The following is a 16,674-nucleotide window of genomic DNA, read 5'->3' as shown; positions in this document are numbered from 1 at the left end:
TTAGAGCGTTCCAGGCTATGGTGCCTCGGAATCACCTGTGGGGGGACACCCAGCTAGTGACCAGGAAAGCGGGGGCTAGCCCCCCGCTCCCTCCACTAAGTATGAGCAGCAAGGTGATGCTGGAGCAATGGCCGGAGAGCTGGGGATCCGGCACTTGGAGATCCGGCTGGGCCCTGGCCAGGCTTGCTGGGACAGGTTGCTCCCTTCTGCCTCAGTTTCTCCATCTCTGTGACAGGGAGGATGGAATTCTCTCGTGTCAAGGGGGAGTTGATTGGTTAAGCCGTGCAACGTCTGGAATGTCCCAAGGGGTCATGGGGAACAAGTTGGGGGCCTAGCTCCCACTGAGCCCCTCAGAAGGGGGAAGGGTTCTAGAAATGCTTGCCATGGACTGGCTAGCCACACCGCTCCTTGTTGGGCAAGAGCAGAGCTGCTAATCTGTGTGTCATAAGCCCAGTACCCTGAGTGGCGATTCTGCTTTAGCTCAGCCGGTAGGAGCCAGGGATTGACCCCTGCTGTGGCAGCGAAACTCGCAGGCTCAGTGTGTGCAGCCCAGTGACCCCCTGGGTTCATGATGGTGCCGTCGTCACCCTCAGGAAAGGGGGTCAGTGGGGTGACCGTGGACCTGGGATTGGGACGAAGCTGCAGGGCAGGCACATTCATTGTGAGCCGTGCTTTATGCTGGCTTGTTAGTTATGCCCCCTCACCCCCAAGGGTGGACCTCACCAGGGGAAACTGAGGCACAGGGAGGCGCAGCGCCCTGCCCGAGCTGGCACAGTGAGGCCCTGGCAGAGCCCAGGAGTCCTGACTCTCAGAGCATGAAGCCATTTGCTGTGAGCGGGCCCTGCTGTGCATGGACAGTCTAGGGGCTCAGAGCACACAGCTAGGGCCCCCCCAGGTCTCCGTGTGCTGACGCTGCCCCCACCCCCTTTTCTCCTTGTCCCAGGGCTGGGAATGTCTGCGCTTTCATCAGTAACGACCGCCTCTCCCGCGCCGTGAATGGCAGCTTCGGTGCCCTCAACACCACACTGGACAACCTGGGCACCTTTGTCCGTGCCATCCCCCAGGTACGCACAGCGCCCCTGCCACTCACCTGCCTGCTGGAGCCCCCCCGCCTCACCTGTCCTGCGGGCCAGAGACCGGCAGGGCATGAATTCAGGGTCTGCACAGGGCGGGGATGCCAGGGGCCTGCCCTGGGGTGACCCACGCAGCCCCCCTGAGTTAGTCCATTGCTGCTGGGTATGGTGCAGTCCTCCTGTGGGAATGGGAGCCCCCTCCCCAGCCTGGACCATATTCACCCCCCTTCTCCTTGTCCCTGCAGCAGGTGGATATAATCATTGACAACAGCGACGTGCCGGTGAGCCAGGCCAACCGCAGCCTCCAGGGTGAGTCTGTGCACAGGGGGCCGTGGGAGGCTGGGGCAGGGAATGGTCCTGGGGACCTGGCTCTGGGGCAGGGGGTGGGGGCTGGGGCCGGGCATGGCCCTGGGGACCTGTCTCTGGGGTTGGGGGCTGGGGCAGGGCATGGCTCTGGGGTGGGGGGCTGTGGGGGCTGGGGCAGGGTGTGGCCCTGGAGACCTGGCTCCTGGGCAGGGGGGCTGTGTGGGACCAGGGAAGGGTGTGGCTCTGGTGACCTGGCTCTGGGGCAGTGGGGATGGGGATGTGTGATCTGATCCACCCAGCGCGTCTCATGGCCTGACTGGGCTAGCCCTTTGGGATGCCCTGCCCCAGCGCTCAGAGCCCTGGCGGAGGTCGGGCTGCACAGGGCTGTGCTCCCTGCATTTATTGCCCCAGTATGGAGCCTAGCACCCTTGGGATCCAGTAGCCTGTACCTGCACCGTGCCTCCTCTGGCCCCTCCGGGCTTCCAGGCATTTGCTCACCTGCCCCTCCCCTCCCTCTTGGCTGCTTTCTCATCATACCCCCGGACCATGGCTCAGCCCCCTCCAGCCCAGCCAGGGTCATGCTCCCCGCAACACCTGCCCATGGGCACCCAACAGGGCAGTGGCAGAGGGGTATGGAACCCAGGAGTCCTGGCTCTCAGCCCATAGCTTTAGCCATTTCCTCTCAAGGGACCATAGCATGACATGGGCTCCGTGGCCAGCCTGTTCTGTGCCCACTGCCCACCTCCCTGCATGCCCATGCTGCAGGTGGCTGCTGCAGTGCTGAGCCCCCACACTGGGGGGTAGGTGGGGCAGGGGGTGAACTCTCTGGGCCAGACAGGGGCTCGGGGTTTGAAGCGCTCCCTGGTGGCCATGTGTCTGGCTGGGCTCGAGGTGACAGCGCTGCCCCCTTCTTCACAGACATCGGGCCCATCCTGGGCAGTGGGATCATCTCCGCGATGGAAGAAGAGATGTACCCGGCGCTGGGCTCTGCCATGCGCCTGCTCGAAGGTACCGGCCCTGGGGCTGTGGAGTGGGAGCTGGGGAGCCGCACGCACAGCACGGCCCTTCACCCCCTACAAGAGCTGCCCACCCAGCACCTGCCAGACCTGAGGGGGGCATGCATAGGAAGGGGGCATCCCCAGACACCGGGGGGAACAAGCTCCTAAGGCGGGCGGGGGAGGAGAGTAACCCTGTGGGTGTTTGGTGGGAAAGCTGGGGGGCTCGGGGTGGTGCCAGGGGGCACCTCTGCAGTGGGGGCAGCATAACCCCCTGTGACGTTCCCCTCTGGTGTTATCTGGACCGGTGGTTTGCTAGGCCTCTCCAAACCTTGAGTCTGGGAGCCAGCCTTACACTGCTCTGCAGTGAGAACCCCCACTCCTGGGCTGGTCACGCACAGCCTTTGGCATGTCAGCTGCTCCTTGGATTGTGCAACCGAATGACACTAGCCAGCCAATATCTCCGGTCCCAAACACAACCCTAGGAACCTCCGTCTTGCAGTGTCCAGTTATGCCCGCTGGACGCTGCAAGCTTCTATGAGGTCATCAGTTTAACAAAGAAATTGATATATACCAGGTTTGTTATCCCAAGCGGAGTCTTTGACACGCTGCAAATCAAATGCACTGCTTCAGGTAGAATAAACAGACAGATTTATTAACTGTAAAGATGGAGTGTAAGTGATTATAAGCACAAGAAGTCAGAGTGGTTACCAAAAGAAAAGAAAGTAGAACATGCAGTCTAAACTCTGAACCTTGTTAGACTGGGCAGCGACTAAATGAAGCCGTTTTTCTCACCCCACTGGATATCGCAGACCTTAATATACAGGTTTGTTCAGGGCTGAAAGTAACACTTGACACTTACCGGTACGGGCCCGGGGCCAGCTCTGGCCCACGGAAGGGTTGGGGCCTCGGGCGGCAGGGGTGGGGCTAGGGTCAGCATTCCCCAGCCAGCCTTTCCAGGCCGCCTGACCCGCGCTGCTGGAGCCCCGGGCCCTTTTAAATCGCTGGCCCCAGGGCAGTTGCTCCCTTTGCCCTACCTACGGACCCTACCAGCAGGGCTGCCGATGGGGGAGGTAAAAGGGGCAGGGAGGGTAAAGTGCTGCTGTGGCAGCGCTTTACTGTGGGCTGCGTACGGGCCAGGGCGGGTTCTTACCAATATGCCGCACCGGCCCACTTTCACACCTGGGTTTGTTCCTTAAATCTGGACCAGTCTCCTGTCATGGAGTCTTGTCTTCTTCTCAGTGTCCTGGTTGTTGGTGGGGAAGGTGGGGGCAGGAGAAGGCCCTGTATGTGTCCAGTCTGTCTGTTTTATACCCTCAGCCCATGTGCATGGCTGGGGGGCACTGCTGAGTCTCTCCAGGCAAGGTTGAGCAATTCCCGTTGTGGGGCCTCATGCAGGCGCGTCATTGCAGTGTAGCTCCCTTGCTGAACAATGGCTGTGGATGGTTGTTTGACACCCCGCCCGGGGGTTGGTGACTTTCCTTGCTGTTGCCTCTGGGCAGCTAACATCTGGCAGATTCCCCAACTTACAGCACGATTTAGTGACCGCCATACTACACAATTCTCATAACTCTAGCTGCATCAATGATACACACCTATGGACAGAGAAATGACTCTCAGCAGTTCACAACCCTTCCCCGGATACCTTACAAGGCCTGCTTAATATGTGAGATCACCATTATATGCAAATGAGAACTGTGGGGGTTACAGCATGCTCCCCCAAGGTATAGAATGTCACACCCCCTCAGCCCCAACATCTGAGGGGCACAGGGAATCCCAAGAGCCCCAGGGAGCCTGGGCTGGAGCAACTACCCCATTAACCATCCCCTGGGATCCCCCAGTTCACTGTTGCCCCAAGGGCCTGGACGGTCACTGCTCCCAGCTCCTTCCCTGACCCCAGTCTGGCCCCCACCCCTGCAGCATGGAGCAGGGTGGGAGTTACCAGGGTGGTCTGAGACAGGCTGGTCCCGCTCGCCCCAGCCCCAACTGAGCTGTTGAGGAGTCACTTTGGGGGTGTCTGGCAGTCCCCCTTGTGGCACAGTCAGGGGGTGTCGCAGGGGTGCACCCCTCCCCCGTTTGTCCCTGGGTTGGGGCACAGTGCAGATGGGACGAGGACTGAGCCATAAGAAGCCCCTTGCTGTCCCCCCCCCCCCCAGAGACGGACCTGGTGGAGCGGGAGCTCCGAGCCGCGAACGAGTCGGGCCAGTGCCTGCAGCAGCTGCAGGGGGAGCTGACCCAGAACCTCAGCCGCATGCAGGAACAGATTAACCGGACCCTGCAGAGCTGTGGCCACCTCTGCTTCCCTGTGTCTGTCAGTGGCCTGGCCCTCGAGGCCAACTTCAGCATGGTGAGACGAGCACACGGAGGGCTGTAGGGGACACAAGGGTGTGGGGTTCCTGAGGGCTGGATGGGTGCATGGGTTACAGGTTGGCATGGGGGGCTGGGTGGGGTGCAAGGTGGTGCAGGGTTGCGTGGAGGGCTGGATGGGTGCATGGGGTTGGGGGGACTGAAACCTTCCTGACATGCAAATACCCCCCCATACCCCCGATGTACCCGCTGACCTCCCCGTGTGCGCGCACGTCTGTGTGCTGACATGGGCACCGTCCTGCCACCCCTGCTGGTACGTACATTGCCAGGCCCACACGGCGCCAGCTCCCAGCGCATCCCGCCCCCTCCCCAGGCGTCAGCCCCATGTGCTCCTGTTTCTCCAGGTCCCAGACATGAGCAGCCAGCTGGAACTGCTGAGTAACCTGACCAGTGCCAACCTGAGCGCTGTCCTGCAGCAGGTACAGGCTGGTGGTGGCGCGGGACGAGTGGGACGTGGCTCTGACCAGCACCGTGTGGGGCTGGTCTGCAGGGGCATTGCCGGCTCTCCCTGCCCCAGGGTGTGGCCTGGTATGCCGGCCTCGGCCGAGCAGCCTGCGTCTCCAAGCCATGGCTCTGGGGCAGGGCAGAGGGACCTGAACCGCGATGCCATGTGGAAAATGCCCACTGTGCTAGCCGGGCATCTGCCCCCACCCGACCGGGAGCAGGCCAATGGTCCGTCTAGCCCAGTGCCCTGCCGGTGCTGCCCTGGGCGGGGCTGAGGGTGCCTCCATCATGGTACCCCACCCCGTATGGGGAGAGCCCGGCAGCCCGTCCGGGCCAGCGCTGAGCCTGGGACATTGGCCAGTGCTGGGTATTTCGGATAGTTCCTGGTGCTGGGGCATGTGAGGCTGGAGAGCGGAGCTGGAGCAGGGCCTGGTGGTGCGTTTGCCCTCGCCCTGTGCTCTGCGCTGGGGCCCTGGGCTTGGATCTGAGCCTGTCTGTCTGTCTGTCTCTCCCCTGTCCGTGTCTGGGGCTGCAGGCCAACGAGACGCTGAACGAGACCCCCAGGAGGGTAGAGAAGCAGGCGCAGAAGGTGGTGGCAGGTCAGTGGTGCTGCCGTCTGGTAATGCAGGGACCCCTCCTGCCCCAGTCACCACAGCCCCCTGCTCTGGGACTGGGCGCTGTAATGGCCAGGGGCCCTGCCCATCCCCTAGGGGCCCGACCTGTCCCGCCCCGGAGCCAGGGGTCCAGGCCCCACCTTGGCCTAGGAAGCGGGTCTGTGCTCTCCCCCCTGTCCCCCGCCATATTCTCCCTTCCTGTCCAATCAGCACAGCTCTCTCGGTTCTCAGGCTCTCTCCTCCCGCTTTGCCCCCCCCCACCCCCTCGCATCTGCTGCCCTCTCAGATCTGCCTGCCGGGGCTGCGTCTGCCCCATGCGTTGTGCAGGGGGAGCTGGAGCGTGGGCCCCGGGGGGCTACGGGAGCAGCCGTCAGTGCCTGTGCGTCCCTGACGTGCCCCTCTTCTATAGATGCGCAGAGCCAGCTGGCCGAGGTCAGGCAGAAGATTGGCGGGGTGCGGAGTGCGATCCCGGTGCTGGACACACTGGGGAACGTCACGGACACGCTGGACAGCATCGCCAGGCAGGCCAGTGACTACGAGCCGCAGGTCACCACCTACGACGGCTACAGGTAGGGGCTGAGCCTCTGCCCCCCTGCGTGGGGCTGATCCTGCCTGGGGGCTCCCTGATCCATAGGGGACTCTTGGGGGGTGGCAGGGGCTGGAGCTGTATGGCGTGGTGGTATGGGCCAGAGAGCACTGGCGACCCCAGCTCATGGGGTGTGGGACCGACGCCCTGGGTGGGCTCTGAGCCCCCTGCCCTCAGAGGGGGGCGGTTGTTGGAGGGGGCGAGGGGAGCATGGGCTGAGCCCTGCCATCGGCCGAGGGAGCACTGCAGGGGAGCAGCCCACTGTCCCCCTGGGACACCGAGAGCTTGGACGCCCTGGAGACAAGGGGGGGTCTGTTCTAAGGAGAGGGAGAGACCCCCCTGTCAGTCTGGCAGCAGGGGGTGACCCCCCAGCCAGCCCCCAGACTCCTGCCCCACCAGGGACTGGGTCTCTCACATCTCCCCTGCAGGTGGATCGTGGGCATCTGTCTCTGCTGCCTGGTGCTGCTGATTGTCCTGTGCTACCTGCTGGCCCTGGTGCTGGGGGCCCTCGGGCTGAAGCCGTCGGTGCTGCCCATTGAGCGCAGCTGCCTCTCCAACTCTGGCGGAGACTTCTTCATGGCGTAAGAGCCCCCCCGGCTCCCAGAGCCATTACGCTGCCTCTGGGCGCCCCGACATTCCAGCCCCACACGAAGGGTGGCAGGGAGGGGGTGGGACCCCGGGCACAGCGCTGGGCAGACCCCGCAAGGGAGACCTGCACCCAGCTGTGGCGCCCACGCTGGGACCAGACGTGGACAGACTGGGGAGGGCTTAGCAGAGCCCACTGCATGACTGGGGGGCAGGGGAGAGCCACGCGGAGCCCCATGTCCTCTTTTAGCCGAGGGGTGGCCCGGAGGTGACTCGATCCTGGTGGAGGGGCACCAGAGGGAGGGGGTTTCTGAGAGGGGGGCTCCTGGGTCTAGCAGGCAAAGGCTGGGGGAGATCCAGTGATGAGCAGTAAGATACGTGGGCCCAGGACTGAGGGGGTGTCCAGCTGTGGGGCAGCCGCACCGGGGACAGTACGTTGGGTTCTGGTCTCCAGGCAGCTCATGAGCCGTGAAATGACTAAGGCTGATTTGCAAGGAAAGGCCATCGGAGTGATATCTGGGCTGGGGGGGATGGAGGACAGAGAAGCATTGGAGTGGTATCTGGGCTGGGGGGGGACAGAGAGGCCATTGGAGTGGTATCTGGGCTGGGGGGGGACAGAGAGGCCATTGGAGTGGTATCTGGGCTGGGGGGGGGACAGAGAGGCCATTGGAGTGGTATCTGGGGTGGGGGGGGACAGAGAGACCGTTGGAGTGGTATCTGGGCTGGGGGGTGGGGGTACAGAGAGGCCATTGGAGTGGTATCTGGGCTGGGGGGTGAGGGGACAGAGAGGCCACTAGAGTGGTATCTGGGCTGGGGGATGGGGGGACAGAGAGGCATTGGAGTGGTATCTGGGCTGGTGGGGAGAGGGGACAGAGAGGCTATTGGAGTGGTATCTGGGCTGGGGGGACAGAGAGGCCATTGGAGTGGTATCTGGGCTGGGGGGTGGGGGGACAGAGAGGCATTGGAGTGGTATCTGGGCTGGTGGGGAGAGGGGACAGAGAGGCTATTGGAGTGGTATCTGGGCTGGGGGGACAGAGAGGCCATTGGAGTGGTATCTGGGCTGGGGGGTGGGGGGACAGAGAGGCATTGAGTGGTATCTGGGCTGGTGGGGAGGGGCGACAGAGAGGCCATTGGAGTGGTATCTGGGCTGGTGGGGAGGGGCGACAGAGAGGCCATTGGAGTGGTATCTGGGCTAGGGGAAAAGAGAGGTCGTCAGACGGGCCCTGGGGTCTCTGCATGCGGGTGCCGGGTGCCCGGTGCCCAGTGCCTGGTGCCCGGGGTGGGAGCTCACGGCTCGTTCTGCCTTCCCAGGGGGGTTGGCTTCAGCTTCCTCTTCTCCTGGCTGCTGATGCTGCTGGTGCTGGTGACCTTCCTGCTGGGTGGCAATGTCTACATGCTCGTCTGCCAGCCCTGGCACAGAGGCCAGCTCCTGGAGGTGAGAGCCCAGCCTGGTGCCGCCACGCCAATGTCGCTGCTGGTGCCTGGCTCTGCCTTGCCCAGGGGGGTGGAAATAGCGAGGGAAGATCAGAACCTGCATCCCCAACCCTGGGGACCTGGGGGTGTGGGGAGGGGAGGGGCAGTAGGGCCCTGTAACGATGCTGCCTGTGGGAGCCGGCTGAGGTCACTCAATCAGGGTGAACTGCAAACACACCGGGGCAGACAAACCCCAGATGCTGGTGGATATTCCAATACTTAGAGTTACCAAACCAGCCCAAACCAGCCTCTGTATCACCTCCCTGGGTACTCAGACGTCCACACAACGCAGTTCCCTTAAAGTGCCAGCCTCAGTACTCCATCTAGACACCCATGTCAGATATGATGATGGTTACTGAAAATCTTATCTCATCCTATAAAAGAAAAGATTCTCCAACCACAAAGGATCAGCCACACACCCAGGTCCAATGATAACTTAGATCTTACCCAAAATACACGCTGGAGCCAATTCTTGTTAACTAAACGAACATTTATTGAAAAAGAAAGGAGAGAGAGTTGGTTGAAAGATCAATATACAGACAGACTTGAATTCAATTCTTCAGGTCCAGGTACATAGCTGAGATGGTGAGTTTGTAGTTGCCAAATGTCCTTTTAGAAATAGGCCACAGGTTACAGTCCAATGTCCATATTCAGGGTGACTCCAGTCAGCGACTGGGGATCTCAATCCTCGTGGCTCAGGGTTTCCCCTTCTTGAAACCCAAAGCAGATCTGAGATGAAGGATCGTGTCCCAAGGCTTTTATACATTTCCAGCAGCCTCTTGGCCTGAGAAGACAATAGGCTCAACCTTCCTTCTCCCAAACATCCTGGCAATTAGCAGAGGGTAATTTATCCATTAAACAGTTCAGATACAGGTTACCACAACCTTCAAAGAGACATAGACAATAATACTATTTCACTCAAGTATATATTAATATTCGCTTTTTGGTCTTTGAATCAAAGCCATAGCCATAGCCAAGACTCGTTTGCTGACATCACAAGCCCTGAGCACACGGCTCCCCTTCTCTCTCTCACAATGCCGGCTGCGTTTCACAGCTCGCTCCATTTCCATCTCTTCCTCCCCAGTCTTTAAAGTTCAGCCCTAGGTCTGGGAGTTCATTAACTCTTTCTGGCCCTGTCACCTTTCAATGAGATATATTACAACCTGCATCCCCAGCCCTGGGGACCGGGGGGAGGAGGGGCGGGGGGGCAGGAGGGAGACAGAAACACAGCAGAATGGGCTGCTCAACCCCTGACCTGCAACCCCCTGCTAGCCCAGCCCTGGTCTCCCCACAGCCCTGCCGCTGCCCCAATCCCAACCTGCAGCCTCCTGCTAGCTCAGTCCTGGGGTCCCTGCCAGCCATCCCTGAGTCCTTCCTGGGCACAGGGCTGCGGTGACGGTCGAGTTTGCAGAGGACCCTCCGGAGAGGAGCCAGAACCTAGTAAACCCTTTCCACGCGGGAGCTGAGCCAGCCTCGGGGAGGGCAGGCTGGGGACCCCCCCGGGGCCTGGGGCAGGCTGGCGCTGTGCAGCTTGGCTGGGGCAGGTCTCAGCCGTTCTCCTGACTCCTTTGCTTCCAGTTCCTGGACACCTCGGATCTGACTGCGAGCTTCAACCTGTCGAAGATGCTGGGACTGCGGGGCGGGACGGTGACCCTCTCTGGAGTGTACAAGTCAGTGCCAGCCCTGCCTGGGGCACACGTGGCTGGTCTGCGAGCCAGAGCACCTTGGGACCCCTCCCAACCCTCCCTTCCTACAGGACCTGGGGCCAGGCCCCTCCCTGTGCCTCAGTTTCCCTATTTGCACATTCGGGAGGGGGGGACAATACGATTCTGATCTCTTGGGGCCTGAGGAAGGATGCCCTGGAGCGGGCCCTGCATGGCTGAGGCCTGTAAAGTGCTGAGGGGATCGCGCCATGTCCGTGGGGCAGGGGCAGCTCTCTGGTCCTGGACGCATGCGTGGCGCAAACATCACCAGGGCCCACGGGATGGGGGAGATCCCACTGGTGACACAGGGAGCCCCCTCTCCCAGCCTTGGCTCTAGCCCTGCCTGCCCTGGGCCTATGTCTATCTACAGGGGGTGCCCCCCATTGGCTGCCAGCCCTGTCCTCAGCTCTGCCGTCCACCCCACAGCAATTGCCAGCACAACGAGCCCCTGTGGCAAACCCTGCAGCTGGGCCAGGCCGTTCCCTTGGATGAACTACTGAACATCAGTCAGGTCAGTGTGGGGAGCATCAAGACCAGACCAGCGGTGTGCAGCACCCTGGGGCTCCCTGGTGAGGGGCGCGGCCCCGCGGTGCTTGGCACAGAGACCGGCCCAGCGGTGTGCAGCACCCTGGGGCTCCCTGGTGAGGGGCGCGGCCCCGCGGTGCTGGGCACAGAGACTGGCCCAGCTGTGTGCAGCGCCCCGGGGCTGCCTGGGAGCAGCTCGAGGTCCCGCAGGCCTGGGGGGGCTCCGGGGGCTCAGAGTAGGTCCGTGTGCGGCTGGGCTAGCCGGGGACTTGGGTCTGCCCCCCAGCCGTGCAAGCAGGGGGCATTGCTCCTGCATGGCACCACCTACATTACTGGCCATTTCCCGCCCCCAGCGGTCTGTGATTCGAGCTGCGGCCAGCGAGCTGCAGGGGGAGATAGTCCCGAGCGCAGGTGCTGAGCCGAGGGAGGGGCAGACCCTGACTTGCATGTGCAGAAACCCACCTGCTTGGGCCAGCCAGGCCGTGCGCGTGCCCAAGCTATGGGCGCATGCTCACTATGTGTGCAAGTCCCTCCCCCCCCCCGAACCAAGCCCGGTGCAGTGGATCCGGCCCCGTGTGTGGCCTGGTCAGGTCTCTATGGCGACGGCTGGGATTGGGGAAAAAACCCTGGGCCCCATGCTGGGCACCGTGCCCTGCATATGCCAGCCTAAGGCTCCCCATCTCCCAGGCCTGAGGGCCAGGCTAGGGGGTCAGGCTGCCCGGGGCGCACTCCCCAGCCCCCCAGGGGCCAGGCCGGGGGGTCAGGCTGCCCAGGGCGCGCTCCCCAGCCCCCCAGGGGCCAGGCTGGGGGGGGTCAGGCTGCCCGGGGCGCACTCCCCAGCCCCCCAGGGGCCAGGCTGGGGAGTCAGGCTGCCCGGGGCGCACTCCCCTCTGAGCCTTGCTGCCCTGGCTGCTGTGGCAGCGGTTGAGCTGGGGCCCTTGGGGGGGTGTTGGTGTTCTTGGGGTCCCCCGGGTCCCTCACGGCCTCGCTGCCTCCTGCAGTACACTGGCGAGATCAACGCGGCCTTCGACCAGCTGAACATCAGCCTGGACCCCATCGCCTTCCTGAGCCAGAGCCAGAAGCAGATGCTCCGGGATGTCGGCGCCTCCGGCCTGCAGCCCAACTTCACCGGCGCCCTGCAGCAGGTGGGCTGGGGGGGGGGGCAGGGCCTGTCTCAGGCTGTCGGTGGGATCTCGCGGGAGGGCGGGGGGGGGGGCAGTTGTGGGATCTGGGGCTCTGTACATTGGGGTGTTTCCATGGGGTCACATGGCCCCAGACTGCAGCTAGGCTGTGTCCCACACCACGTTCCTGGGACATCCCCCCCTGGCCCTGGTAGCCAGTGGGGGATGCTCTCTGCCCCCAGGGGTTCCCACCCATCCTGTGTGGGGATGGGCGGGGGGGGGCGGGGGCTGGGCAGTGGGACGGGGGCGAGGGAAGGGCCTGGGACCGCATGGCAGGCGGTGGGGCTCCTGGTCCCCAGGGTGGTCACTCTAGAACCCGGTGCTCCCCCCCTCTCCCCACTGGCCATGAGGCCGTTTGCCCCCCACCCCAAGGGGGTGTCTAGTGCACACTGGGTCTGTGCTCCCCCCAGCTCCCCTCCCTCGCCCCAGGTGGCAGCAGGAGACATCCCTGTGTGCCGGGGTTTGTCCCCCCCAGAGCCTCCCCCACTCTCTGCTCGTCTCTTCCAGCTGGAGAGGAATGTGACCCAGCAGGACCTGCTGGTGCTGGCGGAGCAGCTGGAGGTGCTGGCCAATGGGACCGTGAGTGACGCCGGGACCCCTGAACCGCGGCGCCGCCCAAGCCCCCGGCCCCAGGGAGCATCAGCGCTGGGTGTGGGCTCCCCAAGGTCACGGGGGTGCCGCCCCCCCACCCCTGCCTGGAGGGGGGGCTCTTGCCATTGCTCATCGCTCCCCTGCCCCGGGAGGCGGGTGGGGTGGGGAGTGTGGGCCGGGGACCGGCTCTCCAGGGGCTCTGCTGGTCCCTCCATGGCTGGCGTGTCTTGTCCTGCTCTGCCCCTGCCCGGGCTGTGGCTGCTGGGCCTGGCAGGTGCCTCTGACTGTCTCTCGCCCTCCTCTCGGCTCAGGACAACGCGACCAGGAAGCAGGAGCTGCGGGAGGAGGCGTCTGAGCTGAGACAGATCAATGGGCAGATCACGTCCCGCTTCCTGCCGGAGATGGTGAGTGACCCCACGGGCCCCTGGCACTTCCCCCCCCCCAGCTGGGAGCAGGGTCCCCCGGGGCTGGGAGTGGGGAAAGGCCTGGGACACGCTGCGTCCCCCTCCCTAGCTGGAGTTGTGGGGGCCCCTCCCCCATCTAACCCTCCTGTCTCTGTCCCCAGCAAGCCCTGAAACGCAGCATCCAAACCCTGCAGGCGACGACCCCCCAGGTCCCGGTAAGCAGCACGGGCAGGGGGAGGTGCGGGTGCTGCACTGGGGGGAGGGGCGAGGGGTCCCCCTTTGGGAGCCAGGCCACAGCGCCCTGCGGAGTCTCTGTGCTGCTCAGTGGGTGCTGGGAGCTCACCGGGGAGGTGGCACAGCCAGCGAGGGGCAGCCCGGTGGCTCCCGTCCCCAGCCACTGCCCCATTGAAGAATCCAATGCACCGCTACAGACTAGGGACCGAATGGCTCGGCAGCAGTTCTGCGGAAAAGGACCTAGGGGTGACAGTGGACGAGAAGCTGGATATGAGTCAGCAGTGTGCCCTTGTTGCCAAGAAGGCCAATGGCATTTTGGGATGTATAAGTAGGGGCATAGCGAGCAGATCGAGGGACGTGATCGTTCCCCTCTATTCGACACTGGTGAGGCCTCATCTGGAGTACTGTGTCCAGTTTTGGGCCCCACACTACAAGAAGGATGTGGATAAATTGGAAAGAGTACAACGAAGGGCAACGAAAATGATTAGGGGTCTAGAGCACATGACTTACGAGGAGAGGCTGAGGGAGCTGGGATTGTTTAGTCTGCAGAAGAGAAGAATGAGGGGGGATTTGATAGCTGCTTTCAACTACCTGAAAGGGGGTTTCAAAGAGGATGGCTCTAGACTGTTCTCAATGGTAGCAGATGACAGAACGAGGAGTAATGGTCTCAAGTTGCAATGGGGGAGGTTTAGATTGGATATTAGGAAAAACTTTTTCACTAAGAGGGTGGTGAAACACTGGAATGCGTTACCTAGGGAGGTGGTAGAATCTCCTTCCTTAGAGGTTTTTAAGGTCAGGCTTGACAAAGCCCTGGCTAGGATGATTTAACTGGGACTTGGTCCTGCTTTGAGCAGGGGGTTGGACTAGATGACCTTCTGGGGTCCCTTCCAACCCTGATATTCTATGATTCTATGATTCTATGTGATCCCCCTGTTACGGGCAGCGGGTGCCCTGAGAGTCACCCGGACAGGGTCCCAGGGCCACCTGGCGGGCAGCCCCCCTGCGTTCTGCTAGTGGCCAGCAGGGGAGCCACCGCCAAGGGACACCCCCAAAGCAAGGAGGGAAGGGCTGGCTCTGGAGGGGTGACCCCATCCACGTGCTACAGCAAACAACCCGCCGGGGCACGGGTGGGTGCTAGTGCCCAGCCTGACCCTGCAGAGACCAGTCACCTTGCTGCCCAGATCCACTCCGGGCTGGGATAACAGAAAGGGGAGGGGGGCTGCGGGTCGGGGTCGATGGGCCCTGGCGGGAGGGAGGGGGGGAGCCCGGGGCTGGGCTAGGAGGGGCTGTGAGTTGGAGTCAAGGGGCCCTGGCAGGGCAGGGAGAAGGGAGCCCAGGGCTGGCCTAGCAGGGGCTGTGGGTCAGGGTCTAGGGGCCCTGGCAGAGTGGGGGAAGGGAGCCCAGGGCTGGGCTAGCAAGAGCTGTGGATCGGGGTCGAGGGGCCCTGGTGGGGGGAAGGGGGAGACCGTGGCTGGGCTAGCAGGGACTGTGGGTTGGAGTCGAGGGGCCCTTGCAGAGGTGGGGGAGGGTGGAGCCCGAGGCTGGGCTAGCAGGGGCTGCGGGTTGAGGTCGAGGGGCCCTGGGGGAAGGGGGGAGCCTGGGGCTGGGCTGGCAGGGGGCTGCTGGTCAGGAGTGAGGGGCACCGGCAGAGTGGAGGAAGGGAGGCCCCGGGCTGGGCTAGCAGGGGCTGCGGGTTGGGGGGCCCTGGCAGAGCGGGGGGAGGGGGGAGCCCGGGGCTGGGCTGGCAGGGGCTGCGGGTTGGGGGGCCCTGGCAGAGTGAGAGGAGGGCAGAGCCAAGGGCTGGGCTGGCAAGGGCTGCGGGTCGGGAGTGAGGGGCCCTGGGGGGGGAGCCCGGGGCTGGGCTAGCAGGGGCTGTGGGTCGGGGTCGAGGGGCCCAGTGCTGTCGGGTGGGGGGCCCGTTTGGACTGGCGGGGGCAGTAGTGTCTGTGCTTTGCCCCAGTACAGTGCGAAGGGCTCTGAGCACCCCGTGTCCTGACTCAGTATCGGGGACCCAGCCCGACGCTGCTGAGAAGCTGCCACCTTGTGGCCATGTGGGGACAGGACGCTGGGTGTCTGCGTTCCCACCGAGGCTCAGATTGCCAGGCGGCTACTGCCCGCGGGCGGGTGAGGGGCTGCCGGGGGCTCCCCCTTCTGCCCTGGGGCCCAACCCCAGGCCCGGCTGAGCTGCTGGGTCCTATCCTGCTCCTTGCCCCCCAGGTGCGGATCAACGACACTCTGCAGCAGATCGAGGATGCTCAGACCTTCGTAGACACCAGGACTTCAGAGATCATCAAGAACGTGAGCCCCTCGCAGGCCCTTCCGGCCCCGGACCCCGCAGTGGCAGGAGAGAGGCCTTGGACGAACACCCCACGGCTTTGGGGGACCCTTCCTTGTCCCAGGGCTGTGCAGCAGGACACAGGACTGGGAGGAAAAGCCCTGCCTCTGCTGTGGGGCTCCCTGCACTCCCCGCTAGAGCCTCCCATGCAACCCCGGCTCGGGGGGATGCCCGGGGGCAGGGCACTGGAAGGGTTCTGACCCCCTGGGGTGGGGATGTGGGGGCTCACAGAGCCGTTCCCTGTCCCAGCAGAGACCTGACCCCACTGGGGGGGTCTCCCACCCCCAGCTGTTGGGAGCACAAGCTGGTCTGATCTTTTAAAGCTCTGCCTGAGCCCCTCTCCCTGGGGGGGTCCCTGAGCCCAGGCTCACAGCTGCTGGCCCTGGGTGCAGCATCTCACCCCCGCCCCCCTCCCCGCAGGAGAGCAGGGCCTTCCTGAACACGCTGCTGGACTACTTCAATTCCTACATCGCTTGGGCCAAGAGCACAGTGAGTGAGACCCCGACCTCGGGGGTGGGGGGGACTGTCCTGCCCCCTGGGCACAGGCCCTGCCCTGCCTCACTGTCTGTGTCTCCTCATGCATCCCGAAGCCCTTGTGCGCTTACACGGTGCCCCCCCGGCACTGCCGTGTCGCCAGCGACTCTACTGAAACACGTTAGGGACACTAACGAGCTGAATCTCCTGGCGCCCTCGGGGCAGGGCAGGCTGTGGTAAACACCCCTATTTGGGAAACTGAGGCACTGAGAGAGGCAGGGCCTTGCCCTGGACACGCAGCGAGTTGTGCCCACTGCGGGGTTCCCTCTCCAGCTCGACATACCCCAGGCTGCTGGCACTCCTCTGCCCCATTCTGGGGCAGCTCTCCTCTTGCCTAGGGTGTGGGGGAGGGATATGGGGGCTTCCTGCCCAGTGGTGGTGGGTTGGGAAGGGCAGAGGTGTGAGGCGGGCGGGCCCATGCCTGACGGGCCGTGTCCCTGTCTCTGTTCTGTCCCCAGCTGACGGGAGAGGTGGGGCGATGCGAGCCCGTGGCCAAGACAGCAGATGTGGCTGCGACTGTCATCTGCAGTTACGTGGTGGATTCCCTGGTGAGAGGATTTGGGGGGCAGCAGTTTTGTGGGAGCTGGGCAGGAGGTGCTGTGCAGGTAGCAGACTGGGGAGCGCGGGACTTGGGGCTGGAGGGAGCTGTGGGAGTTACACAGGGGCTTTGCCTTCCTGACACGCCCTTGGGTGAAACTCCCAGCTCCAGGTCCTGGGCGACGCC

The 16,674-nt window shown here is 63.6% G+C and overlaps 1 protein-coding gene across 2 annotated transcripts in view; it reads left to right on the top strand.

Moving 5' to 3' along the window:
• LOC119858186 (prominin-1-A-like) overlaps window positions 1–16,674 on the top strand; it is a 38,749-nt gene that overhangs the window by 16,948 nt on the left and 5,127 nt on the right. The window contains exons 5-22 of one of the 2 annotated variants that reach the window (XM_038408157.2): window positions 944–1,064; window positions 1,319–1,382; window positions 2,298–2,387; window positions 4,531–4,721; window positions 5,086–5,160; window positions 5,721–5,784; window positions 6,209–6,368; window positions 6,814–6,966; window positions 8,282–8,405; window positions 10,022–10,113; window positions 10,573–10,657; window positions 11,673–11,816; window positions 12,360–12,431; window positions 12,755–12,847; window positions 13,009–13,062; window positions 15,299–15,379; window positions 15,837–15,905; window positions 16,409–16,498. In XM_038408157.2, coding sequence (XP_038264085.1) covers window positions 944–1,064; window positions 1,319–1,382; window positions 2,298–2,387; window positions 4,531–4,721; window positions 5,086–5,160; window positions 5,721–5,784; window positions 6,209–6,368; window positions 6,814–6,966; window positions 8,282–8,405; window positions 10,022–10,113; window positions 10,573–10,657; window positions 11,673–11,816; window positions 12,360–12,431; window positions 12,755–12,847; window positions 13,009–13,062; window positions 15,299–15,379; window positions 15,837–15,905; window positions 16,409–16,498 — 1,822 coding nt within the window. The remainder of the gene's footprint in view (window positions 1–943; window positions 1,065–1,318; window positions 1,383–2,297; window positions 2,388–4,530; window positions 4,722–5,085; window positions 5,161–5,720; window positions 5,785–6,208; window positions 6,369–6,813; window positions 6,967–8,281; window positions 8,406–10,021; window positions 10,114–10,572; window positions 10,658–11,672; window positions 11,817–12,359; window positions 12,432–12,754; window positions 12,848–13,008; window positions 13,063–15,298; window positions 15,380–15,836; window positions 15,906–16,408; window positions 16,499–16,674) is intronic. The other variant, XM_043519381.1, reaches the window with a different exon arrangement.

Source organism: Dermochelys coriacea, chromosome 7, assembly GCF_009764565.3.
Source record: "Dermochelys coriacea isolate rDerCor1 chromosome 7, rDerCor1.pri.v4, whole genome shotgun sequence".
NCBI classification, from domain to species: Eukaryota; Metazoa; Chordata; order Testudines; family Dermochelyidae; genus Dermochelys; species Dermochelys coriacea.
The sequence above is the reverse complement of the archived record's forward strand: the minus strand, read 5'-3'. Positions and strand labels throughout refer to the sequence as shown.